The sequence below is a fragment of the Protopterus annectens genome, chromosome 3.part1 (genome assembly GCF_019279795.1).
Source record: "Protopterus annectens isolate FY-2018-M chromosome 3.part1, PAN1.0, whole genome shotgun sequence".
NCBI lineage: Eukaryota > Metazoa > Chordata > Ceratodontiformes > Protopteridae > Protopterus > Protopterus annectens.
This window is the reverse complement of record NC_056732.1, coordinates 1,232,412,480-1,232,439,439: the sequence shown is the minus strand read 5'-3', so window position 1 is coordinate 1,232,439,439 and position 26,960 is coordinate 1,232,412,480. Positions and strand designations below refer to the sequence as shown.

Below are 26,960 nucleotides of genomic sequence, written 5' to 3'. Positions count from 1 at the left end.
ATCAATACCTTACAAGCTCTTCTAAAATCACACTTGCTTCCTCTTTTCTCATCCCCTCCCTTCTCTATGGGGCTCCATTATTGACCAATCTTCAGACTTCTCTAAAAAAACAGCTTTCCTCCTGCTATAACAAAATTGCAAAATTCGCCAACAGCCATAGGTCCACTACTCATCACTGCTCCTCTCTCCATAAACTAAACTGGCTCGAATTACCTAATCAACTCATATATATACAGCTGACTTTCGCTCACAAACTCATCCTTAGCCCCTCTCTCTGTCCCTCCCTGTCTTCCACCCTCAAAATGCACCTACCTAACAGAGTCTTAAGGTCTAACAATCAAAACCTACTACAAGTACATAAACCATCTCATCCCCCAGGTAAACTCCTATTATCTTTTAATCTTGCTCGTCTCTGGAACTCACTTCCACCATCCATTCGTACCACCTCTAACCAGTACATGTTCAAACAATCTCTTCATACATATCTAAGGTCCCAATGGGATTGTTCTTGCTCCCTCCCTCATAATTCTATGTTATCCCATTCTTCTTCCCATATATGATACATAACTCTTCCTATCTAAGCTTATGTTCCCTCAGAATACCTACCCTGTAATGCAAGTCTATGTTTTCTTCTGAACAACTTCTTTGAATGCATAAAACATTACTCTTTTAACTTATTCCCCTGACATTTAATCCACATCAGATTATATTGTTTTGAATGCTTCTTGAATTTTTGAGCCTAAATGTGTTAAATGTTTTATATTTTACTCTGTATAAGTATTATTGTAATTTTTGCATGTACCTGTTTTTGTCTGTATTGGAGCTTTTCTCCCCAGGACTCCATTGAAAACGGGTTCTTTTGGCCCAATGGACTATCCTGGTAAACCAACTGCAAATAAATAAATAAATAAAATAATCTCCGCTACTTCTTGTTTTAGAGACCACTCATGAGGCATCAGAATTGCTATGCTGAGTTTGTCTGCTATCACACTGGATTTCCCCAGGATGTGCATTGCTATCAGAAAGCATTGGGAGGAGGTCACCCACTGCCATACTCTCAGGGCCTCTCGACAAAGGGGGTAGGACCTGGTTCCTCCTTGTTTGTTTATGTACCAAACAACTGACGTATTGTCTGTCTGTACTGCAATCGTTCCCAGCGGGAAAGAGTCCTGAAGTGCTTGCAGTGCCAAATGCACTGCTCTCATCTCTAGGACAATGATGTGCAAATTGACCTCATGATCTTGCCAAGTGCCTTGGACCGTCCTTCCCAGATAATGCCCCTCCACCCTGTCTGGGAGGCATCCATGGTTACTGTGGCTAAAGGCTGTGGAAGTACAAAGGGTAGACCTGATGTCACGTGAGTGGAGTGAAGCCACCAGTGAAGGTCTTTTTTTCAGGACTCTGTTATCAGAATTTGGTGAGACATGGGTAGTTCCTGCAATGACCACTGAGTGAACAGTAGCCACTGCAGGATTCTCATGTGCATGCATGCTAGTGGAAATAAATTTATTGCTTCTGCCATGGTTCCCAAGACTTACAGAACTGTTTTTGCCTGTACTCTTGTCTTGGAGAGAAGATTCAAGACTTATCTCAGAACTAGAACTCTTTCTGTAGGAAGTTTTGCCATCATGTTTGCCGTGTCTAGATCTGCCCCTATAAAAATGATGTTGAGATGGCAACAAGGCAGATTTTTAGTAATTTATCATGATTCCTAGATGACAGCAGAGAAGTAATGTGGTGTCTCTTGCTTTTAGTAGTAGATGCTTGGTGGTGGAGGTTAGAAGCTAGTCATCTAGATACAGAAATACTTGGAATCCTACACATCTCAAGTGAGCCATGACCACTGCCATACACTTGGTGAACACTCTGGGGGCTGTAGTGAGACCAAAGGGCAGGGCTGAAAACTGACAGTGACAGGCTCCCAGTCGAATGTGCAGATGACTCCTGGATGGCCTGTCCATTTTTATGTGGTAGTACACATCCTGGAGGTCTATAGAGCACATCCAATTGTCTTTTCCCAAGAAAGGAAATATTGACTGCAGTGTTACCATCCGGAACTTTGTTTTTCTTACTGATTTGTTAATCTGCTGAGATCCAGTATGGGTCTCCAGTCCCCTGTTTTCTTTAGAGCTAAAAAGAATCTTGAGTAAGTTCTGGATCCTATTTGATCTGTGGGGACTATTTGGATAACTCTTTTGTCTAGCAACATTTGAATTTCTAGAGTTGCCTGTTCCCTTTGACTGGGTGGAACATCTAGGATGCTTTTTATTTTTGGGACTGGGAAGGAAAAGGGTATAGAGTAGCCTCTGGATCTATGCTTTGTACCCACTTGTCTTTTGTTATTTCTAGCCAGGCTTTTGGGTACAAAGATAAGTGACCCCTGACTGCCTCCAGAGATGGAGAGATGGGCCTTCTTTTAGGAGTGCTGAAAGGGTCTACCTTGGAATGAATCTCTGTCGCTCTGATTTTGCAGACCTCCCCTCTGCCACATGGATGGCATCTCCCATTACTGCTTCCCCCTCTGCCCCAGGGGAAGAGTCACCACGTGCATCCTGAAAAGCTCCCTGGGATTTTCAGAGTCACATCTTTCTTCTCTTTTGACCTTTTGAGTAAGGTCTAGAAGGTAGTGAAAAACTGACTCCTATGGCAGAGAGTTTTTCTTTCTTGCTCACACCTGGTGAGTGTGTCCTTAACTTTTGGTCCGAAGAGTAATGAACCATCAAAGGGGGCATTAACAAAGGTAGACTTGAAAGGCTCCACAAAATCACACAAGCTCATCCAGGAACGTCTCATCATGGAAATTCCTGAACCCCCTGCCCTGCTCAATCCATCTGGAGGAGTTAACCACAGAGTTTTAAGGTACAGAGCTGGGAGGAAACCTTGTCTGAAACCCCTGCAGCTACTGAACCTTGTAGAGTATCTCCTAGCTCTTTCAGGAGATCTCTCTGCAATCTAATAAAATGAATTAGATAATTCAGTGATCTGAGTGCAAATGACACTAAAGAGAACATGTGCTTCCCATATCTGTCCATCGTACAAGACTCCTTGTTCAGTGGATGGACAGATGAGGATGTCTCTGACAGTTCCTTTTTGGTGGCTGCCACCACCACCATAGCATCTACTGGGACACCTTTAGTAAGAAACTCCTTGTCTGAAGGTGCTGAAATAAACTTATTTGGCCTCTGAGGAATAGGTTCTACTGAGTCTGGAGACTCCCACACCTTTTGACTAACTACATTCAGGAGTTCGTCAAAGGGCAGAGACACCCAAGAGGTGGAAGGGCAAGACCTGAAAGCCTTCAGGTATACAGACTCCTCCTCAGAAGAGTTGATGAACTTCCAGCCACCTCTCCGTTTTAGGATCTCTAGGATGTCCGCAAAGGAGACATCCACAGAGGGTGACCGTGGGGACCCTTCCGATTCAGTGAGGCCTGTATCTGAAGTGATGGACTCCTCTGAGGATTCTAAATGCTTCCTCTTTCATAATCTCTTTCAAGAGACCTCTTCAGAAGGGTATTCCAGAGAGGATTCAGAAGAGAGGGCTTTATGCAATGGGGCATCCTGAGGCTTTCGGTCTCCACATCTGTGTGGATGTGTTGGTACAGAGACAGACACTGGTGCTTTTGGGGGAAGAATGCCTATAACTGGGAGTGGAGCTGTCCATCACCTCGAAGGCCCCCTCACCTCTGATCTGAGAAAGCTCCCAGCCCTGAAGAACCAGAAGGTATTCCCAGATCCAAAGGGGTTGGCTCTGAGGCCAATGTAGGAGCCAAGCTCACCTGTGCCGAAGCCTCGAGAGGCAAGTTCAGATCAGACAACTGTCCGACCTGACTTCCCTCCTTGGACCCGACCAGAGAGGGTCAGCTCCCAGACCCCTCGAGTCCAGATGGAATTGAGGAAGTCGGCCCCAAAGATCCTCGTTCAGGTCTCAGGTCCGATAGTTCCACTACAACCAGTTCCAGAAACTCCAGCTCCAAGGTCCTGGATTGGATCGGAGGAGGAACTGATGGAGGGGAGGTGGTTTTTGTTGGCTCCGAATCTCTCTGGGTTGGCTTTGACAGTAGTTTGACCAGTGCCGATGTCATCAAAAGTCTCCGCACCACACAATCTACATCATCATCGGAGTGGCTTCTGGATGACCAAGAGGAGGGAGTAGGAGATCTGATTCATTGGAGCAATGGAGATCTCAGGGCTGGAGACACCAATTCCAGTTCTGGGGACCGGTTCCATATTTGAAACTTCATCTGCACCAAAACCACAGCAGGAGCTGAGGAGGAAGGTTTTTTGGGCCCGACAGTCTTCGGGTCCGAGGAAGATTCTTTAGCCAATTTCTTTGTCAGTTCTGACTGAGTAGAAAAAGTAGAAGATCTTTTTCCCCGACTTCTCTGTTCTGGAAGATGGGGATTTTGATAATTTCGGAGTACTCTGACCTTCTTCAAGTGCTTCTGTGAATGGAATCTTCAGTAACCCTCTCGAAATTAACTTATTCTTCCTTTCCAACAACACTCTGCTACTGAATGCAAAGCAAATGGCACATGATTCCTGCAGATGGACTGCGCCAAGACAGTGCACACAAACTGTGTGACCATCAGTTAAAGACAATTTTTGATTACATTTAGTACACTTTTTGGACCCCAAAGGTTTGGATTCTCTAGGATCCTTAGACATTGTAATATCAATGACAGCAACAACAATAGAACCAATAAATTGTACTACTATTAATAAAGACAAGTCTTTTTTTTTTTAAGTAATAAACAGCTAAGCAGAGGAACTTACCTAGAAAATTAAGCCAGTCTTTAACTAAAACCAATCTGCCTACTGATAGAAAAGGTAGGACAAGGAAGAAGGCACTCTAATTTAAATGGACCAATGGTTGCTCTCCAACTAAAATGAGCTTACCAAGGAAGATTATACACACACACATATATATATATATATATATATATATATATATATATATATATATATATATATATATATATATACACACACACACACACACACACACACATATATATATATATATATATATATATATATATATATATATAAAGAAAAAAATTTTAAGGCTCTCTAATTTAAACAAGCCTATTTCAAAAAGAAGAAAATATAAAAGGGCTAGGGAAGAGGTAAAATGGCCTAGAGAAAAAAATGATGGCCAATTACAACAACCACAGATCAAACACACTAAGTTAAGAACCAAGCTAAATACTATAAATCTTTAACCAATTCACAAAAAAAAGACAATTATTTAAACTACTTAGAAGAGAAACATATAGACATAGCCAGAGCCAAAATGGAGAACACCTGATCTTGTTAGCCGCAAACGAGATCAGAGGAACTTTCCTAGGGCATGAAGGGATAGGGATATAGCCATAAGCCAGTGGAAGACCTCGAGCTTTTGTCCACAGCCGAGTCAGAACAAAGGATTGGTTCCGAACCCAACATGTGAAAGAATGAAGGCGAGATGGGACATCACATATGGCGTTTCCTTCAGTTGCTTAGTTATCTTACATGGCTGCTGAGGGACATCCAAAAGCAATGACTCTGGGGCCCTCCTTCCTAGTTCTAGTTCCTTTAGATGTTTATTGCCAATATATAGCATAAGAGAAGCTAAACAACTTATGATAGTTTTTGGAGCAAAAGTTTGACAGATATTAGACTCCTCATAGTTATGAGGCACTCCTGCATGTAGCAGGCATCCATACATGTGTAACCACTGTAGCCTGGTTTGAATGCTCAAAAAGCATCCCTCTTCATAGCTGGCTTTAGTCTCTACTGCACATTCAGGCCCAATGGTAACTGTGGTGGCATATCCATGCTTGCGAGAGACCATATCATCTCTAGACAGATTCCCAGACAGCCACAATTTGAACTTATTGAACACCACATTACACTAAACAAAATCAGCTATCAGTTTATCACCTCTTATAGCATCCCTTCCATGACTCCAGAAGTCCATGTCAAGTTCCTAAACATCATGGATGAACACTACATAAATAAGAACTCTATCACTCTAGGAGTTTTTAACTACCCATTAATTGACTGGAGCACTTGTACCACCAACACAGGATATACTCAGAAGTTTTTAGACCTAATAAAAATTCTATAAACCAGGTTGCTACTAGCTCGATTATAGCACAAAATATTCTTGACCTAGTACTTAAAAAATGTAGGGGATCATATACAACCCCCCTAGTAACTTCTCCATTTAAGTCAGATAATAAGCTAGTAAGTTAGGCTCCAGTGGCCTAATGGATAAGGCATTGGCCTCTTCAATAAGGGATTAGGAACTTAAGTCACATCTGGGGTGATATAATCTGTTACCCTGGAGCTCAGGGGTTAGAGCAGTGGTCTACTAAACCAGGAGTTATGAGTTCAAATTTCATAAAGGACTCTACTTGTATTTTATATTAGTGCCAGTGGGACAATAGGTAGCACACTTGCCTTTGGTGCTGGAAGACCAGAAGGCTGTGAGTTCTCTTCCTACTTCAGGTGATTGGATTTCTGACACTGTTCAAAGGTTCATATGTTCATAAATATTTACTAGGCTAATGACTACAAAGACCTTTTAAACCTAGCCATGCATCCCAAATCTCTGATAAGTTACAGTACCCTTGATAGGTGTAAGCAGGGGTTTGGGAGATGAAACATTTACAAGCAGAGGCCTAGGGGATGAACCATGTATAGGTTGCCTGTGTCCATTAAAGACACAGGTGCCAAACTAGGGATGGTTTCCCTGTTTCCCATCCAGCTGTCCAAGTCACACTTGAACTGGTTTAGGGAGCAACTCTACTTCACAAATAACGGGGAGCCTGTTCCAAAGAAGGGGATCTTAGTTGGCATGATGGTTAAAGTGTTTAACCTAATCAACAGAAGGCACAGGATTTGATTCTTATTTGGGCTGGGAAACTGGCTAGGGTTAAAATGGCCCACAAGGGCAGATAGCCTGGTACTCACCTATGAACCTATAACCTTTTCCCACAAACTATCTAAACCCCATGAAACCAATATATCATAATTCAAAGACTTCAAGGGAGAAAATATCCTCAAATTCTATGACAAAGTCTCAAAATTAATTTATAACAGCATCACCCCAGACACTGCCTCAGCAGCTATATTAGCCAGGAGTTGTATACAAACATAAATAAAAAAACAGAGAAACTAGTGGTCTTAAAACTTCATTGATGAACTCAATCAAAATAATTTCCAAAAATCATGAAACCCAGGTAGTGTTCCAAAGCAACCCACATTTATTCATCACAGAAAAGTGATCTTCAGTAATAAAAAAAATCAAAAATATTTTAACAATGTTAAGCACATCAGCTTTTATATACTTATAAGTAGGCATGGAAAATATACATATTGTTTAATTTTAAACTAGCCTATTCATGGCAAACAATATAAATAGGGCTGTAAAAGTGCATTTTGGAACAGCAAGTACCCACTCCCACACACTAGTACTGATTAGATCAAACTAAATCCTAATTAAGAAAAATACTGCCTATCTATTTGCAACACACATTCCAAGATCAGGTATTAAGAAAAGCATAACATATACATAAAAATAGTTCTAACTAAAATTACTTTCGAATAACTAATGCAGTAAAGCCTTAATCAGGTCTGTGACAAAAAAAAAACTTGTCATGGCAGTTTTCATGTTTATAGCTCCAAAAACATGTTTATACAATGAAAACTAGTAAAAAAAAAAAAAAAAACACAAAAAAATACAGAAAACAGTGGATGAAGTAAACTAGTAATGTATAAAAGTGTACAGGTGTGTGTGTGTGTGTGTGTGTGTGTGTGCATGAGTGTGCACGAGCGTCCACCAGTATGGTAAATGGGGAATTATACCAATAGTACACGGTAAGAACACATGTAAAAACCCTGGTGTGATGCAATAAATCTAATCAAAGCAGAATTGAGGTTAAAGTAACTAATATATATATATCTTTATACACATTCTATACATCATTTTTATTATTATTTAGTATATTTCAGTACATAAAAATATTCCTCAAAAACTTCCCAAAAAAATTTACAGATTCTGTGGCAGCAAATAAATTCAACACACTCATTCACTCCAACAGAGCTCAGCAAGTTTGCACTATAACTTCTAGTGGGCGGAGCCTAAGCCTTCTGGCAGAATCAAATTATGTCCTCAAATTTCAAACAAATGTTCATATCTCTGGAGTCATAGGGATTATGGAAGAAGTATAGATTGCAAACTCTTCAGCACAAACTATTTTTATAGAGGTAGTATTCTTTAGGTTCTAGGTCTTGAACCAAATTTTTTAAGTTGTAGTAAACACAGCAACTATTACATTTGCAATATTTTGTAAACAACTTACAATATCTCAGCAACTACTCAAGTTACACACACACTGTGAGCAGCATTTTATTCATCTAGTTGAGAGCTTTCATACATGAGGCTAAGAAGTTCTGTCTGTGTTACTTTCATTGTTGAGATATTTAGAAAAATGTGAAAATTATATCTCTAGAAATTACTATCACAAAAACAATAGTTAATATCTATGTACCTGCACTATTAATGCAGCTGAATTTGGTATTGTGTAAGGCTTAAAATGAAAAATTTTAAAGCCTTGTACATAGCATGGTTCTGGAATTATTGATGCAAATATGAACAAACTGACACCTAGAGAAGTAAGTAGGAGTTAACTGCAGATGCACCTGGAGGCGTCACTCGGATGTAATAAGCAATAGTAGTTAAGTCCTGGTTTTCTGAAAGCATTTAATTGCAACCGCCAGCATAGTTCTTTTTTTTTCCAACACACCACTGACATCCTCTTCATCTTCATCCATCTTCACACAGTCCAGAATGATAACTTTAGAACCAGAATGTCTGGGGTGTTCTAGTAAGTGTTTAGATAAGGCTTTTATCTAGCATTTATGTCTAATGTCAGAAAGATGACCTGAAATCCTCCTTTTCAGTTTATTCATAGTCTTACCCACATAAAATGCAGGACAGTCATTACACATGGCCCTATATACAAGAGTTACCACCTGCTGAAGATTTCCCCATCTTTTTAAGACAGGGGCAGACAAATGAGTCGCAGTCCATCAAGTATTCACAGAAAGTGCAGTTAGGTGGCCCACAGATTGCAGTGCTCATGCCATCATGGTTTTCTGGCCAGCCCTACATTTTAAACAATACTTATATTTAAAGAATACATGTACTTTCCACACCTACTTTTAAGTATATAAAAGCTGATATGTTTAGCACTGTTAAAATATTTCTGATTTTGGTTACTAAGAATCACTTGTCTGTGATGAATAAAGGCTTGTTGCTTTGGAACACTACCTGGGTTTCATGATTTTTGGAAATTACTGTGACTGAGCTCATCAACGAAGTTTTAAGACCACTAGTTTTTCCCTCAACAGTCGTGGTGGTGAGGTTGGAACTAGACAGATTCCTGTGCTTTTCTATTTTTTTATATTGTTATACCTACATAAATAAATGTATAGAATCGGCTGTCCCAAACAGATCCAAATATAACAGAAGTTTAAAAGCAAACAATCCTGATGGTCCACTGACATAAATAACATCTACAAGAAAAGGAAAAATCATTAGAGTATACAGCCAATCTATGGACCCTCAAGCCAAGGAAAATATTAGGAATTTGACTAAGAATTAAAAAAAAAGACTTCTAAGTCTACTAAGATAGCCCATGAACTCAGGTTGGCTTCTGAAGCCAAGGACAATTACACATCCTTCTTTAGCTATGTTAAAAGAAACAATACTCAACAATGTACAGAACTCATAATAAATGACAAAATCTACTTAGACCCTGTGGACATTGTCAATAGCCTAGAAAATAAATTTAGTACAAAATTCACCCCGGAAATGACTATCCAAAGCCAGCTCTCAAGCCCTCATTAACACTTCAGAACATGTGCTGAACAGGCTATCTGAGACTAAAAACACTTCCTGCATGGGACCAGATAACATACCTGGATGTTTGATAAAGAGAACCAGGAACCTCTACTATAAGCTTTTAATCAGTTCTGGAAGTATGGAATACAGCACAGGTGATGTCACTCCATAAAGGTGGCCCTACTACCATCACTGGAAACTACAGGCCCATCAGCCTGATTAGTCTCATTTGTAGGGCCATAAACATATTATAACAGACTAGAGTAACACTGACATTAAAAGTCTCATCAGGCTAGGTCCACGGCAATTTGGTTTTGTAAAGCTAGATCATGTCTAGTGAACCTGGTTAACTTCTTTGAGAATGTAACACAAGCTGTTGACAGGTCACAATGTACAGATACAGCTTACCTTGACCTGGATAAGGTATGTGACACCATTTCCAGTGCTAGCATAATTAATAAAATACATGCATTGCAAGTAAATCCATTTGTAGTAAGATGGATAGCAATATCAGTGACAATGCAGTTAATTTAGAGAGTTTCACACTGAATTGTGCAGACAGAAGCCAAGCACTATGTGGAAAGGCTAGGGGAGGAGGGGTCTGCATTTATGTTAACAGATGATGCAGTACTGTGTGGTCATTATGTCTCACTGCTCTGAGAATCTGGAGTTTCTAGCTATAAAATGTAGGCCTTTTTACATTCCTAGAGAGTTAAATGGAATCGGCATAACAGTGGTGCTAACACACATGAGGCCCTCACAAAATTGTACCAATCTACCTGCGACATGCAAACTAAACACCCATGTGATAGCTGGTGATTTTAATCAAGCTGATCTAAAGTCAGCACTCCCCCATTACTACCAGCAAACTTTCCAACAAGGGGTAGGAGTGCCTTGGATGAAGTATACACCAATGTAAAGCAAGCCTACAAAGCAGTGCGGCATCCAGACCTCTGTGGCTCTGATTATCTTTCTATCATGCTGGTGACTGCTTATAAACCGGCTCTGGTCAGGGAGAAACTCACGGTGAAACAGATCAGGATTTGGCCTGAGGGAGCATTATCAGCTCCCTAGGATTGTTTTGAGTCACTAACTGGAGCATTTTCAAGGAGGCAACCACAACAGACCAGCACATCGACCTAGATGAATACACCAAAGCAGTGATGGCTTACATCATAAAGTGCATTGATGATGTCACAGAGATCAGAAGCATCATCACAAGAGCTAACCAAAAGGCATGGCTTACAAGTAAGGTCTATGATCTTCTGAAGGCATGAAATCCAGCATTCAGGGCAAATGACAGGGAAGCCTTAAGTGTGGCAAGAGCAAACATGAAGAAAGGCATAAAACAGGCTAAGAGAGAATATGGAAGGAAGGTACTAAACAATTTCGAGAACATGAGGGATACCAGACGGTTGTGGCAAGGTATACAACAAATTACAGACTATAAAATGAGAGCTGCACAATGTGATGATTATACTGACTTCCTAGATAGGCTGAATACCTTTTCTGGAACATTCGAGGAGAGGAATGCCACAACTGTGCAAAGGTTACACACAGAGCAGTATGATGCAGTACTCAACCTTAGCCCGGTGGAAGTAAAAAGGGTGCTACAGAAAGTCAGTCCCAGAAAGGTGGCTGGTCCAGATAATATCTTGGGTAAGGTGTTAAGAACTGTGCAGATCAACTATGTACAGTACTCACGGATATATTTAACACCTCACTTGGCCTAGCAAAGGTCCCTTCATGTTACAAAGTAACAAATATCATCCCTCTACCCAAAAAAGCCTCATCCTCCAGCTTGAATGACTTCATGCCTGTTGCACCAACATTCACAGTTATGAAATGTTTTGAGAGGCTATTCAAGAAACACCTGTCTGCGGAACTACCATCAACTTTTGATCCACTGTAGTTTGCCTACCGAGAAAACAGATCCACTGCTGATGCAATAGCGGTTGCATTGCATCTTGCTCTTGAGCATCTGGAGAGCAAGGACAGATATGTGAGAATGTTATTCATTGACTTTAGCTCAGCATTTAACACGGTTGTCACTATGCAACTGATCAATAAGCTAGTGCATCTGGGCATCAGTAAACGCCTCTCCAGTTGGATCCTAGACTCATTGATTAACAGGTTACAGAAGGTTTGTGTGGGCAAGAAAACCTCTAGGAACATAACACTCAACACAGGTGTTCCTCATGGTTGCATTCATAGTCCTCTATTGTTTACTATCCTAACCCATGACTGCACAGCAAACTTCAGTACAAATCATATCATCAAATTTGCTGATGACACCACAGTCGTGGGTCTCATCAGGAGAGAGGACGAGACAGCATGCAGAGAAAAGGTTAACACACTGATTGCCTGGTATACAAGAAACAACCTTGGCCTGAATGTAAGTAAAACAAAAGAGATCATCATAGACTACAGGAAGAGACAAACACCCCATACACCACTCCTAATCAATGGTGAGATGGTGGGAAGGATGAGCAGTACCAAATTCCCTGGAGTTTATCTCTCTGATGATCTCTCTTGGTCTGAGAAGACCTGCCACATACTAAAAAAAGCATACCGTCTCCACTTTTTCAGAAGACTCAAAAAGACAAAACTACCATTGTCAGCACTTTCCTTTTTCTACAGAGCAGCAATTGAAAGCTTCCTAACATCCAGTTTTTTTGGTATGCTATGGGAGCTGCTCGGTCGCAGATAAGACATCCCTTCAGAGAGTGGTGAGAGTTGCCGAGGGGATAACTGGCACTAGTCTGCCCAATATATCTTTATACATTGAGGAGCCTAAAGAGAGCCACCAAAATACTAAATGATGCAACTCATCCTGCAAACAGTCTGTTTATGAGCCTGTCATTTGGTAAACTAGATCCAAAGAAAGTTTTTATCAAAAGGTGATCAGACTTCTAAATTCCAACATTAGGTCTGATCACTGACAGGTCAGGATGTTGGGACTTTTCATTCACTGTGCGATATTATTTTATCTATTATTTATTAATCCCAGCCATCCATTATAATTTATACTACTAAACCCAGGTGCAATACTTTTTATTTAGCTGCTATTGCTATGTGCTTGTTCACCCATAATGTGGTACATGGTTTATGTGCAATACTATTACTTGAACTTTGCTGCTATATGTGTGTTTTTAGTATCTTAACAAGTGTGTGTTTCTAGGAATATATGTACCTATACACTTAAGTGAAGAGTTGATTTATAAGACGGCGGTAGCATTATTATATGTTGTTTTAAAATACGTTGTTCTATGTATGTGATTTCTTCTTTGTCTGTCCCATGATAAGCTGATTGCATGGCATTTAATCAACACCTGTATAGATCTAAATGACAGTAAAGTTACTTTTGACTTTCACTTGACTTGACTAAATCCCTATGTAGTAAAATGGACAGCAAACTGGCTAAAAGACAGAGCCCACAAGGATGGCAGGGGCACTGTCAGAGAACAGGAAGGTGGTCAGTGGTGTCCTACAAGGCTCAGAGCTGGGACCACTTTTTTATATTTACTTCTTTGACCTACAGCCTAGAGCCAAAGACCTATGGCTAACCAAGCTTGGGGATGACTGCAAACTGTGAATCAATTCCAAATCTCCCTCCTACACAGAAACCCTCCACGACGAACTTACATTTACAAATGGCTGGATTATTGAAAATGGGCTTAAATTAAATGCTAAAAGTGCAGCATTGTCACATTTGGCAGTAAAACCATCACCCCCAGCATACAACACTGACAATATCCACTTCAAATGAAAATGTAGTAAGAGACCAGGGAAACTGGGTTAATAACTCCTCCTTCTCCTTTAATCACCATTTAGCAACAGATATCAGGAAATCTTTTTGGGTTGCACCGATGATCACCAAGGACATATCATCAGGTCCATTAGTTACTGTACGTTTGCATGGACTGCACTGATCAGACCAGTTACAGAATATAATGCCCTTTTTGGGAAGTACCTCATCAGACATATAAAACAGACAGAAAGACCCCAGATGTTCCTAACAAGAAGGGTTATAGGCTTAAAATTCCTAAGCTACTACAAAAGACTAGAAGCACGTTCCCTCTTTTCTGTGCCTTTTGGCTCCTTAGAGGAGAAATACACCCTTTCTTCTGAGCAATAAGGGACCAAGTAGTCCAGAATCTCCTTTACCTTCGTAAATCAAAAGTCCCACAAATACTTGAGCAAAAGATCTAAACCTGCTGCAGCAAATCAATAAAACAAGACGGTGACAGAGATTCATTACTCGTCATCTCCCTCACATCTGGAATAAACTTCTGCTGCAGATAAAACATGTGAAACACTTATCTTCCTTCATACAGGACCTGGATAATCAGATGAGTGTTCCTAAATTCACCCTAGAAGTCAGAGGCTAGGGTGGGAATTGGCAAAGCAAAATGGTTGCAAGACTTAGTAACCCTGAACTTCCTATGACTTTGATCTGTTCAGGCCCTTAATAGAACAAATACTATGAATGACCTTTATAAGGCATCTGACAACTGCAGTCACATTTCCCTCTATTAGATAACATGAAATATAGTGTTTCCCAAGAAAAGTGATGGAAAGAGGAAGGGTCCTCATTAAGGTATGCATCTGCCCACAATGAATTTCACTGGCACAGGCCAAATGGCTGACAGGCCACAATAACTGATGCAGTATTCCTTTATGGACTCATGCCTGTACATCCCTTATGTACCACATTGTAGTCTAATGCATAGACAGGAGGTCAGATGCACGATGCAAGGTAGGCGCCTAAGCTTTTGCTAACTGGCCAGACGTGTGGTATCCTGGGGTAAGATAAATCCCATTCATCATCTAGACTACGGTAGTAATCTAATGAAGACCATCTGCAACTTTGAGTCTAATCTCTCCACACTAGCCTGTTATACTGTTCAGTATAGTGTAATCTGTTCCTCGATATATTTTAGCAACTTAAGCCATACACATAAAATAATATGAAAACATGCAAAAACTCAAAGATTCTAACCCAAACAGAAACATGTAAGTGTGGATACCTCAAAACATTTCCCTCATTACTTCATCATTTTCTATCAAATCGCTGAAGATCAGTCACAAATACTAGGAATTAGACTTCCAGACTTCATATTCTTTAGAAAATGCATATTAATACAAATTATACCATTCTACTGACTTTCTAAGTGAATGATGATATTTTTTAAAATGTTCCTGATTTTGAGTTACCATCCCAATTATGCCTGCTACATGAGAATTTCATTCCAATGACTGAAATAAATTTAACCCACGTTCTTCCATCCAGTCAACAATACAAACATAAATGAGACATTTATAAAAAAAAAAAATCAAAAATCATACAAGGAGGCATTTTACTTTTGTGATAACTTGCTAGGCAAAAGAGTTACTTAGTGTTTTATCCTTCAAAATAAAAGTATAATAGAATAAAGCAATGCTTGTTGAAGTAATGTGCTTTACGGATTTCAACTTACTTAAATGCCAGTATATATGTAAATCAGGATTTTTTTTAATTCTGTATACTGCTCTGTATATAAATGTTGGCACAGTACTATGGAGATATCACTTTATAAAGATATATAACATTTCTACAGATACCATATATGCAACTTGAATTTTATTATTTGTGCAAATGTCAGAAACTTCAACCTTGGCCTGCAATACAGTAATGAAATCCAAATATCACCATATTGTGATGATAAATGTATGTTTGTCTCTAAATAATGCTACAGATTTGCATCATAAATATGAGTTACAAAAAAGCAAACATACTGCATGGAATAAGACTGAAATATACTTACAAGTAGACTGCTAAACTCTTGTCTTTAGGTACGTCTGAGTTATCATGCCTGAAAAAGAGTCTACATGAACCAGCCTACAGACTACGCTGAACAGCCAAATGGTGAAAAAAAACTGTACCTTTACCCCAAGTCACGGTACAAACAGGTCTCTGTGCACCACAAGATTATGCAGTCAATAAGTAAATAAATAATACCAGCTTACTCGCTAGCATTTCATTCTCTGTCTCTCAACCTCATTCTACTCCCATTTCTTGGATCCTCATAGACATCATGACTATGATGATGAAGGACTATATTCAAAACTGACATAAAATAGCCATATATTTGTTTTTATGGGTGAACTGACACATTTTGTGATTATTCACTTCAAGGCTGCTCTGTGAAAGAATCCCAGGCTAGACAGGGCTATGCAGTGAACAGAAGAAACAAATACATTCTGCAGCATGTAGACCGCCAATACTTTAGAAACAACACTACTAAGGTAAACATTTTATTCTTTCTTACCCCATTAATGCTGCGTTTGTTAATCCTTGTTGACTTGATTCTGAAGAGGTGTCATCACAATTTATAACAGAATAGAAAGAAGCTTGTTCAAACTGTGCATGACAAAATAAGCAAGAAACACCATGAGATAATGTAAAATAAAAATAATAGCTTAGCATCATTAGATTACTAAATGTGATCATTGAAATAAGGATGATAAAACAAAAGGAACTTGTGTTTCTTCAGATACAAAGTGGCTGCAAGTGAATTTAAATAAAATGTTCTGGTTCTTTCACATTTCATTTCTATGATGGTGTTAACAAAGGTCTAGGTTAAGTGTACTACAAACAGTGGAATACTAATGTTTACATTACAGTTATGTGTCTCCCTATTGTAATTCTGAGATCCATAATTGTGACTTCTGGAATTACAAATAAAAAACACAGCAAAACTATGCAAGAAAGTAGAGATGTATATGTAAACTTACCATAACAGTAGATGATCTAATAGACATCCTAAGCTATATGGATCATGCCCCACACATGACTTGACAGCTTTTCAAAGATTAAGGGTACCTTTCAGGGGCTTTAACTGTCAGAAGCTTAACAGAAGCTCCATATAAAGACAGTTGGACCACAGATTACCTTCAGAGCATTTTTACCTATGAAGGGAGGCAACAGCCCTTAACAACAGTGTTGGGAAACAAGTCAACAGTACACAATATACAAAAGTGTGTATATATATCCATACCCTGACAACACAACAGGGTTTTCAATGTAAAACTGAATGGATTAATCATCAGGTTTTGTGTACCACTCCTCTATCAGGCCAAGTTTATTTGAAAACTGATAGAAAGGTACTGTTTTCTTCCTTCTCTTGCTGATATAGTGATTATGAATGGCTGTTAATGAATACATCTCCAAGAATTAACTGTGGGATTGATAGCCACAGACATCATGAAAATAAACACAAGTAAGCATGAAAAAATGCAGATACTGTGATATGAGATAACATCGAATCCCTAAGACTCATGATAAAATGTTACCAATTCAGTAGAGTATGGTACAGAAATGTTTATTGCACTCACAGACAGGATCAAAATAAAGCACAAGAAGTGAAACATGAGGTATGTTTGCTGAAGGGTGGTAGAAAGAGGTGGACAGAAAAATTAATCACTTTGCTGAAAGTATTAAAACAGTAACTCAGAGGAAAATAACCAAAGAAATAACCGACGACATGGTGTGGTATATTATAACAATAACCCACGCCTGGGTGTGGGTAATGCTGGATTTACCCACGGTTGGTGTGGTTTGGTCACGAGGGTGAAGCCCGAGTGGCCAAACAAAGCCAACCATGGGTAAATCCAGCATTACCCACACCCACAAGTGGGTTATTGCTATTATACAATGACATTATTTAAGAAAAAAAATAATTACTTTTCTTAAATAATGGCATTGTATAATGCCTCCTTGCTGCCCTTCCGCAGCTGTCTGGTATTCTGCGGCAGTTCTGATGTACTGCACATGCGTATGCCTACGCAGTACATCAGAGCTGTGGGCAAAAGCAACAAAGAAAGCAAGATCTCCGTTGCTTTTTACAAACTGTTTCGCTATGTTAAATGGGTTTAACATAAAGAGACAGCTTTAAAAAAAGGAACAGAGAATCTCCGTTGCTTTTTTTAAAGCTGTCTCGCTATGTTAAACCCATTTAACATAGCGAGACAGTTTTGAAAAAAGCAACGGAGAAAGCAAGATCTCCGTTGCTTTTTTTAAAAGCTGTCTCGCTATGTTAAACTCGTTTAACATAGCGAGACAGTATGAAGCAATGGAGATCTTGCATTCTCCGTTGCTTAAAAAAAGAGTTATAGTAATGGAAAAAGTCTGGGCGACCGGACCTTTTTTCCATTACTATAACTGATTTACAACGTGCACGCTGACCAATCAGCGTGCACGTTTTTGAATATTAATGGGGGGGGTCATTGTATAATGAAGATTTACCCATGATTGGTGTGGTTTAATCATGAGGGTGAAGCCCAAGTGATTGAATAAAGCCATCCGTGGTAAATTTCAAGATACCACAACCACGGAGTTGGTTATTGCTATTATACAATGACATTATTTAAGAAAAAAAAATACTTACTTTTCTTAAATAATGTCTTTGTATAATGGCACATTACTGTTCTTCTGTTGGTTGTGGTACACTGCTTCCTTGTTTTGATGTACTGAGCATGCGTATGGGACTTGCGTCCCATGCATACCCAGTACATCAATGCTTTGAAATGGAAGCAATGGAGAAAAAAAGTCTCCGTTGCTCCGTTTATTTTTTTCTTTGTTAAAAAAAAATGTTTTTAGCAGTTTATACCAACGAAAAAAAGTCCAGGCGACCGGACCTTTTTCCGTTGGTAAATTGTGGGATTTACAATGGGCATGCTGGCAAATCAGTGTGCACATTTTGAAATATTAATGGGGGGTCATTGTATAATAAACTTTAATAAATAGTGCAACAGGAGCAATGTTAAGAATAAGTATGCAGAAAAGTTAAGACAAGACAGTATGTAGTATACATGAGCACAACCATAAGCAGATGTGAAACAAGAATTCATTCAGTAAAATAGGTAAAAAGAGTACCTGTACACTGTCATTACATCATATAGTATAATGTTTATGTTAAGAAAATAAAAAAAAACATGCAGCTTGTACAACGGTTGGGCAAGGGATGTCAGAATAAATAAGGAATGTGTCAAATGAGAGGACAGTGGGAAAGGAAAAATACAGAAAAAATAAATTAGGAAATAATAAAATAAAAATAGTGTGTGGGGGGGTGGCAAGGGGGAAGTCTGCAGGTATTTCCCACACATGTTCAGGAGACCCAGGCAGTGCTATAGTTTGGTAACATGTTTACATGCACCCATCTAGTGATACAGGTAACCATTTGAAATGTCAGGACTTGCTAGAGTGAGTCCCTAAATGTAGAGAATGTTGTTGTTGTCTTTCGGTTTTTCCCAGTTAAGGGTCACCACAGCAGAACTCCGGTCCGCTAATGATTGGCAGTAGATTTTCAAGAACGCCGAGGTGCCAGCTCGACGTTCAACCAAGGCACGCCCATTTACGCATGTCTTTCGAATGCCCACCCAACCGCGGGGAGGACATGCAGACTCCACACAGAAGGCACTCCCTGCACTCCAGCCGAGAATCGAACGGGAGAACTTCTTACTGTGAGGCAACAACGCTACCACTGCACCACCGAGGAAGTCAGCCTAAATGTAGAGAATGAATGGCTGAAAAAACAGACTTACATATTCTAAATCTGAAATATCTATTTCTTGGAAAATTCCCATTTCTCTGCGTTAGGATGATCTTGGAGTTACTATATAAATTCAGTGTTGTGGAGGACAAAGATCCCCCACTTCAGTGGGCTGCAGGTGGGGCTTGTCCCCCTGCAAAAAGGAAGTTTAAAGGAGAAGAGCAATGTTCAATATTCACTTGTCTCTTGCATTTTGAGTGCCGACATTTCAACAGGGAAACCTTTGCCATACCACATTGATACAAGACTCGAGTGGCCCAACAAACAGGCCAATTACAATGTCCTGAGTGAACCAAGCAGAGTCTGAGAGAAGAACTCCAAGAAATGTTAGATCACTGGTAGTCTAGGAGTCCAACAATTTACTTATGTTTTCTAATGTCTTACACCAAAAAAAAGGTAATAAAGAAACATATAAATACACAGCAATAGCATACATCCCTCATACCTAATCTGAAATAGCCTTACATTCAAGAAGCCAGCAAGTAAAGGGAGAGGTGGGGTAGTAGATGAGGGACCAGATGAGAGGTCCACTCAAAATGGTCCAAGTTGGACCCTACAATTGCTAAAGCTGTCCCTGAATGAGCGCCTGGAAGTGGCTTGTTATGGGGAATATAAGGATACAGCATGAGATAACCACCTAGACATAGTCTACTTTGACACTAATTGTCCCCACCTCTTCCTTCATAGGAGATAAATAGCTGATCAGCTTTCTAGAAAACTTGGGTTTTATCTAAATAGCATCTGCCTGTGGACATCTAGAGCATAAAGAATCTTTTCTCTCTTATTCTTGAGTTCAGGAAAGAAAACAGGGAGCTAAACAGTAAGGGTTAAAGTAAACTTTGAGACCACTTTAGGTATAAAAGAAGGGTTAATTCTCAAGGATGTCCTGTCCTTATAAAAAAACAAAACAAACAAAAAAAAAAAAAAAACAAGATACAGTTGACCTACCATTAGTGTTTATAAGTTAGATACTCTCCTAACAGATGTCGGAGTCATAATTAAAGAATTCTCCATGTTAAGAACCTCAATTCAGCCAGATGAGATGGTTCACATGAAGAAAGAGAAATCTTTTCAAGCACAAAGCTTAGCTTCCAAGGAAGAAACACCTGTTTCCTAGGTGGGCATATATGCAACACCTCTCTCAAAAACAATCATAACTTGAGTATGATTAGAAAGGGAGGATCAAAGGGCAGACAAGCAGAAGCAGCAGTCAAATACACCTTGATAGAGGAATAAGTTAGGCCAGAGGACAGTAACTCACACAAATAATCAAGAACCAAAGGCAGACTGGCCTGAATAAGATCCTGGCTACTGTACTAGTACCAACTAGAAAATCTTTTCCACTTGCAAATATATGACATCCTAGTAGCATTTTCTTTTTACATCCTTTAGTACCTGCTGCATGTCCACAGGAAAAAAAAAGGACGTAAAGGGTATCAGAACTCTATCATCCAACTCAGTTGAAATGCTTTCTGGGCGGGGTAATTCATGTGAGTAAATCCAGCCACTGGATAAGCTTGTGGTAATTGCCAGTGGCCAGACTGTAAAGGGGAGAGAACCAGTGTTGCCTGGGCCAAAAAAGAGTTACAACAAACTATTTGGAATTATTTTAACAAAATAGATAATTTTATTTATTATAAGAGGTTATCCTGAAATAATTACTCAGCAATGAGGAAGTGGTAAATTGAAGGAACAATGTGTATGCACCCATACTTTTTATAAACAGTACGATGAGGTGGGGGGTGGTAATATTACTATTCCCAGTGATAACATTGATAACAATAATAAAATAGGGTTTGTTTTAACATATAGCACTGGTAGTGCAGGTATTAAGGAAGTTATTATAATTGCAACATTCTGACAATAAATCCCTAAGTTTGAGATATTGTAGGGAAGTATCCCCACTTTATTAGTAAAAAAAAACTTTACTGCACAAAAAATTTTAGAACATAATAAAATTATAAGAAATCGAGAGGTGAAGGTTAATAGGACCTATGCGTGTAATACATGCAATCATTGTAGGTATATTTCTAATCCCTGTCTTTCTATTGTTCCAGTACTCAGGAAACACAGTAGACAACTGGATATTGTAACTACAAGTCTGTGTGTTTGATATATATGTTACATCCTGTCCTGCATGTGAAGTGTTTTATACAGGCTGAACATAAAGGGCTCTTTTTAAGCATAGTTATGCTATTTCTGTTAAAAATGAGAAAAATACCTTGTATAAAAAAAAAAAAGTTATGCACTCATCATAACGTTCCAACTGTGCTGTCCATTTTCATTCTTCCTTAACTTTTGGGTTCAGATCTGACCCTCAGATCCAACTTAGATGCTTTTTCCAGCTGGTGGAACACTGAAACTCTCAAGCTCCTCCCTTACCCATGATGACCCAGACAAGTAACATACCTCAGATCTTGTTTGCTGCCACTTAAGCCTGTGAGCATAACTGAAAAAGGAGAAAACAGCATCTGGAGCTCAAATAAAGAAACATTTGTTCCTACAGCATTTTTCAATCCTTCCAAAAGTTAAAAATGGAGGGGATTGGAGGGAGGGAAGTTGAGGAAGAATGAAAATGTACAAAACACAGATAGAACATTATGGTGAGCACATAACTTTTTTTATCCAATGTTGTCATTTTCATTCATTCCTCAACTCTCGGGACATAGTCCCTAGCTACCTGCATTCTGGGAAGATTCTAATGAAGGATATTCCTAAGCACTGCTGAGCCAAAGACTGTTCTTCCCCTACAGACCAGATCCAATTAGTAATGAGCAATAAAGTTATGAGCAGTAGCCCAAGTTGTGGCTGCACAAATATCATCTAGTGAGAATCTAGATAGAAAGGCTGCAGAAGTTGACATAGACCTAGTGGAATGAGCTTTTGGTGGTTGTGGTAAAGGCATACCCAATTTTTCATAAACAAAGGTGATACGATCAGTTAACCATTTAGTTAAAGTCACTTTAGAAATTGGTTTGTCCAATTTTGATTTAAAAAAAAAATTGTTCTGATTTCCTCATATTTCTGGTAGTACTTTCTATGTAGGGAAAAACATAATTGTCTGTGAACATTCAAACACTGTAACATATACTCTCCTGGAAAGAAAACTGGAAAGTTGATAACCTGATTAATGTTGGATGCTGTCACCACATTAGCAAGAAAGAAGGGATTGGTTCATAAGGATACCCTATCCTTATGAAAAATTAAATAAAGAGGCTTGAAAGACAGAGCTTGAAGTTCTGAAACTCTTGCAGCTGAGGTAATTGCCACTAAAAAGACAGTTTTCCAGGTCAAAAATTTTAGTTCACATGTAACTGATGGGTCAAACTGAGACCGTGTCAATGATTGTAAAACAATATTTAATCCTACACTGGACTGAAGTCTTTTAATGAGGGTCCGATAAGAAAGGTTCCTCTTAGAAAGGCTTTACAAAGTTTGGAAGAAGCTAAAGTTGAATTATTTAGTCCTATATGAAAATTGGAAATGGCAGCTAATTGTACTTTAACAGTAAAAGAGCCATCACCTTTATCAAAAATCACAGCTAAAAATTCAATAACTTTAGGTACTGGTGCTGAAAAGGGAACAATGTATTTTTGCTGTGCCCAAACACAAATTGTTTCCATTTACTTCTATAAAGTTTTCTTGTGGAAGCTTTATGGGAGGATAAAAAATCTGGTGGACAGGGGAGGATAGTCTGAGCTATCTAGCAATCAGCAGAAGTGGAAAAACCCCATGGTGAACTTTAGGACTGGAATGTCTGGATGTGTCCTGACTGTTTGGTGAGACAGTAGGTCTGGAAATGGATCCAGAATCCACAATGGTGAGGGCAAAGAATGGGAAACCAAATCTGATGAGGCCAATAAAGAGGAATGAGGGCACTTTCTGAAGAAATCTGGGGATTAGAGGTAACAGGATAGGCACAAAGGTGACCAGGGGGCTCGGCTAATCATGAAATAGTGCACCCCTTGGTGACTCCCCAGTGGGGTTATCAGGGCAAAGAACCTGCCACACTTGTTATTGAGGGAAGATGCAAAGAGATTGCAGCATAGTTGTCCCCATCAATGGAAAATCTGTTCCATAACCTTCATATTGAGGGACCACTTGTATTGCATTAGAATACAACTGCTTAACTTATCTGCAATCACATTGGATTTCCCCTGAATGTGCATTGCTATCAGAAACTGACTGGATGAGATTGTCCATTGCCAAACTGCCATAGCTTCTTGACGCAGGTAGTAAGATTTGGTTCTCCCTTGTTTATTGATGTACCAGACCACTGACATATTGTCCATCTGAATTGCAATAGTCCCGGATGGGTGAATGTCTTGGAAGGCCTGTAACACTAGGAGGACAGCTCTTATTTTCAGAACACCAACATGTATATTGGCCCATTTGGGGGACCGTGTGCCTTGGACTGTCTTTCCCAAGAACCCCCCCACCCAATCTGGGAAGTGTCCGTGGTCACCTTGACCTTGGGTTGAGGGAGAACAAAGGTACAATCTTCTATTATTTGACTGGAATAAATCCACTATAAAAGGTACTTCTTGCAAGCCTGTGTTATCTTGATCTGGCTGGATAAAGGTTGATGAAAAATGGATCATTGAGATGCTAGAGTCCACTGAAGGAATCTTTTGTGGTACCTTGCTAATGGTACCAAAACAACTGTAACAGACATTGATCCGAATTCTTGAAGGATTAGTCAAGTTGAAAGAGAAGAGCTTTGAATGATCTTTATGACCCGGAATTAAATGGTTTGAATTCTTGACAGAGGAAGAGAGGCTGTCATAGTTATGGTATTGAACAAGGCTCCTATGAACTCCAATATTTGAGCTGGTTCAAGTTTAAATTTCTTGTGATTGATGATAATTCCCAGGTGAGAGCATAATTGAAGTGCACAGTCTTAGGCTTTAATCAGATGATGCCTGGTCGGAGCGATTATGAGTCAGTCATCCAAATATGGAAACACCCAGAAACTGGAATCTCTGTAGTCTCAAGTGAGCTGTTACCTCAGCCATATACTTGGTGAAAAGCCTGGGAACTATGGTGAGACCAAAGGGCAGAGCTCTGAATTGGTAATGACTGGCTCCCACAAGGAAGTGTAGATATCTCCTGGAACATCTGTTCATTTCAGTATGATAGTACACATCCTGAAGATCTAATAAGCACATCCAGCCATCCTTGTGCAGAAAAGGTAGAATGGACTGAATCATGACTATCTGGAACGTAGTGTACTGAACTGTCTTGTTCAGATTGCTAAGATCCAAAACTGGTCTCCAGTCTCCTGTTTCTTTGGCACTAAAAAGAATATTGAGTATGTTCCAGACTCTCTCTGGTCTGGGGGGTACTTCTTGGATGTCACTTTTTTTCTAACAGCTTGTTTACTTCCAGTGTTGCTGCTTCCCTCTTATTGGGTGGATCATCAGGGATTTTTACTATTAAAGGGGGTGGTAGGGAAACGGGTATTATATAACCTCTGGAGATAATGCTCTGCACCCATGAATCTTTTGTAATCTCTAGCTAGGCTCTCCGGTGCAACAATATATGAGCCCTGACTACCTCAACAGATGGACAGTGTTGTCTCCTTTAAGGACCACTGGTAGGATCTGTCAGAGAAGGGATCTCTAGTGCCTTAGTTTTACAGACCACTTCTGCCACATGAATGGCATTTTCCATTAGATTTCCCCCCTTCTGCCCCTGGGGGAACTATCTCCAGATGGATCTTGGAGGGGACCCTGGGACATTCTGAACCACATTTTTCTTCTGCCTTGTTGGTTCCTAGAAAAGGTCCTTTGAGGGGGTGAAAAATGTACACCCACAGCCGACAGGGCTTTACCTTCCTGCTCACACCTGGAGAATCTGTCTTTTACTTTGGTACCAAATAAAGAATTTCTGTCAAAGGGAGCACTAACAAAGGAATACTTGAAGAGCTTCACAAAAATCACACAAGCGCATCCAAACATGTCTCCTGATAGAAATATCTGAATCCATTTCCCATGAGGTACCTTCAGCTGCATGTGACATGTGTCTCATGGATGAGTTTGAAGTGGATTTGTGGGTAGCCAACTGCAAGATAATAGTGTTCTCTGGCTCAGGAGAAATGGTCCCAGAGAGGGATTTGTTAAGTTCCTTAATGAAATCCATCTGGAGTTTTGTGAAGTGTACCAAATAATTGTGACCGAAGGAATCAGGCCATTGAAGCATACGCACACTTCCTGAATCTGTTCAGTGCCCCAGACTCCCTGTTAGGGGGTAGAGAGAGGAACTCTGTTCTGCTAGTTACTTCTTAGTGGCTGCTGCTACAACCATGGCATACTCCCTTGCTCCAGAACTCCCTCTCCTTTGGTGGTGCCCGGATCCTATCTGCTCTCTTGAGGATCGACTCAGTGGTGTCAGGATCATTCCTCTCCCATTGAGAGACCAAATTAATTTGCTCATTGGTGGGCAGAGTCACTCAGGATGTAGACGGTCCAACTCCAAAAACCTCCAGGAATACTGATTCCTCTTGTGTAGCGTTGTTGGAAGACCAACCACCCCTTTGCTTTAAAAGTTCTAGAATGTCTCCAAAGGTGACTTCATCAGGTGGTGATCTTGGGGACACTTGCCCCTCACCAAAATCAGTATCCTCAGTGACAGATTCTTGTGGAGATCCAAAGGTTTCAAAACTTTGCAAGGAAGTTCTGAACCCAGAGCCAAAGAGGAGGTTGAATCTGGGGAATGCTTTTTGTATCTTTTTTGTTTGATTTCTTGGAGACTTGAGTCCTAGATGATGCTGCTAATGATTTTGAAGGAAGCAAACCTCTTAAAATCTATTTGTTCTGGCAATCTATCAGAGTTCTAGAATTGAAAGCTTTGCAGATATCACAATGCAAATCCAAACGTGCAAAGCCTAGAAAATAAACACATTTAGTGTGTACATCTGACAATGGTATTTTATGGCTGTAAGCCATACGTTTTTTAAAACCTGAAGGCTTCCCAGACATTTTGAACTAACTCTATTAAAGAAATTAGAAAGGTATAGAAAAATAGTTCTTCTTCTGTTTTTTTTTATTATAAAAGACAAGGGAAAAGGGGAAAGAATTACCAACATTATGTTAATTAGAAAGCTACTAAAACCAGTACAAGGAAACAGAATACCAACTATGGTATTAAGATTTACACAAAAAGTGTATTATATAAAAGAGAAGAAAGAAGAAAAGAAGTTTTAAGATAAAAATTTCCTGAAAAAAAAAAACACGCATGGAAACTGCTAGCTAACCCGAGAGTTTGCAGTGACCACATCTGTACATGAAGGTGGAAAACAAGATCTGAGGTATGTTAGGTGTCTGGGGCATTACGGGTAAGGGAGGAACTTGAGTTTGAGTGTTCCACAGGTTGGAAAAAGTGGCCAAGTTGGATCGGAGGATTGAATCCAAACCCAACAGTTGAATAATGAATGAAAATAACATCAGATCATTCGTCAATATTTTAAAAAAT

The 26,960-nt window shown here is 39.6% G+C and overlaps 1 protein-coding gene across 1 annotated transcript in view; it reads right to left on the bottom strand.

Annotated features, from left to right (window-relative positions):
• The window catches only part of LOC122797764 (protein lin-54 homolog), an 881,007-nt gene that overhangs the window by 827,146 nt on the left and 26,901 nt on the right, over positions 1–26,960 (bottom strand). Inside the window, exon 3 of the mRNA XM_044066286.1 lies at positions 16,206–16,297. Coding sequence (XP_043922221.1) covers positions 16,206–16,297 — 92 coding nt within the window. The remainder of the gene's footprint in view (positions 1–16,205; positions 16,298–26,960) is intronic.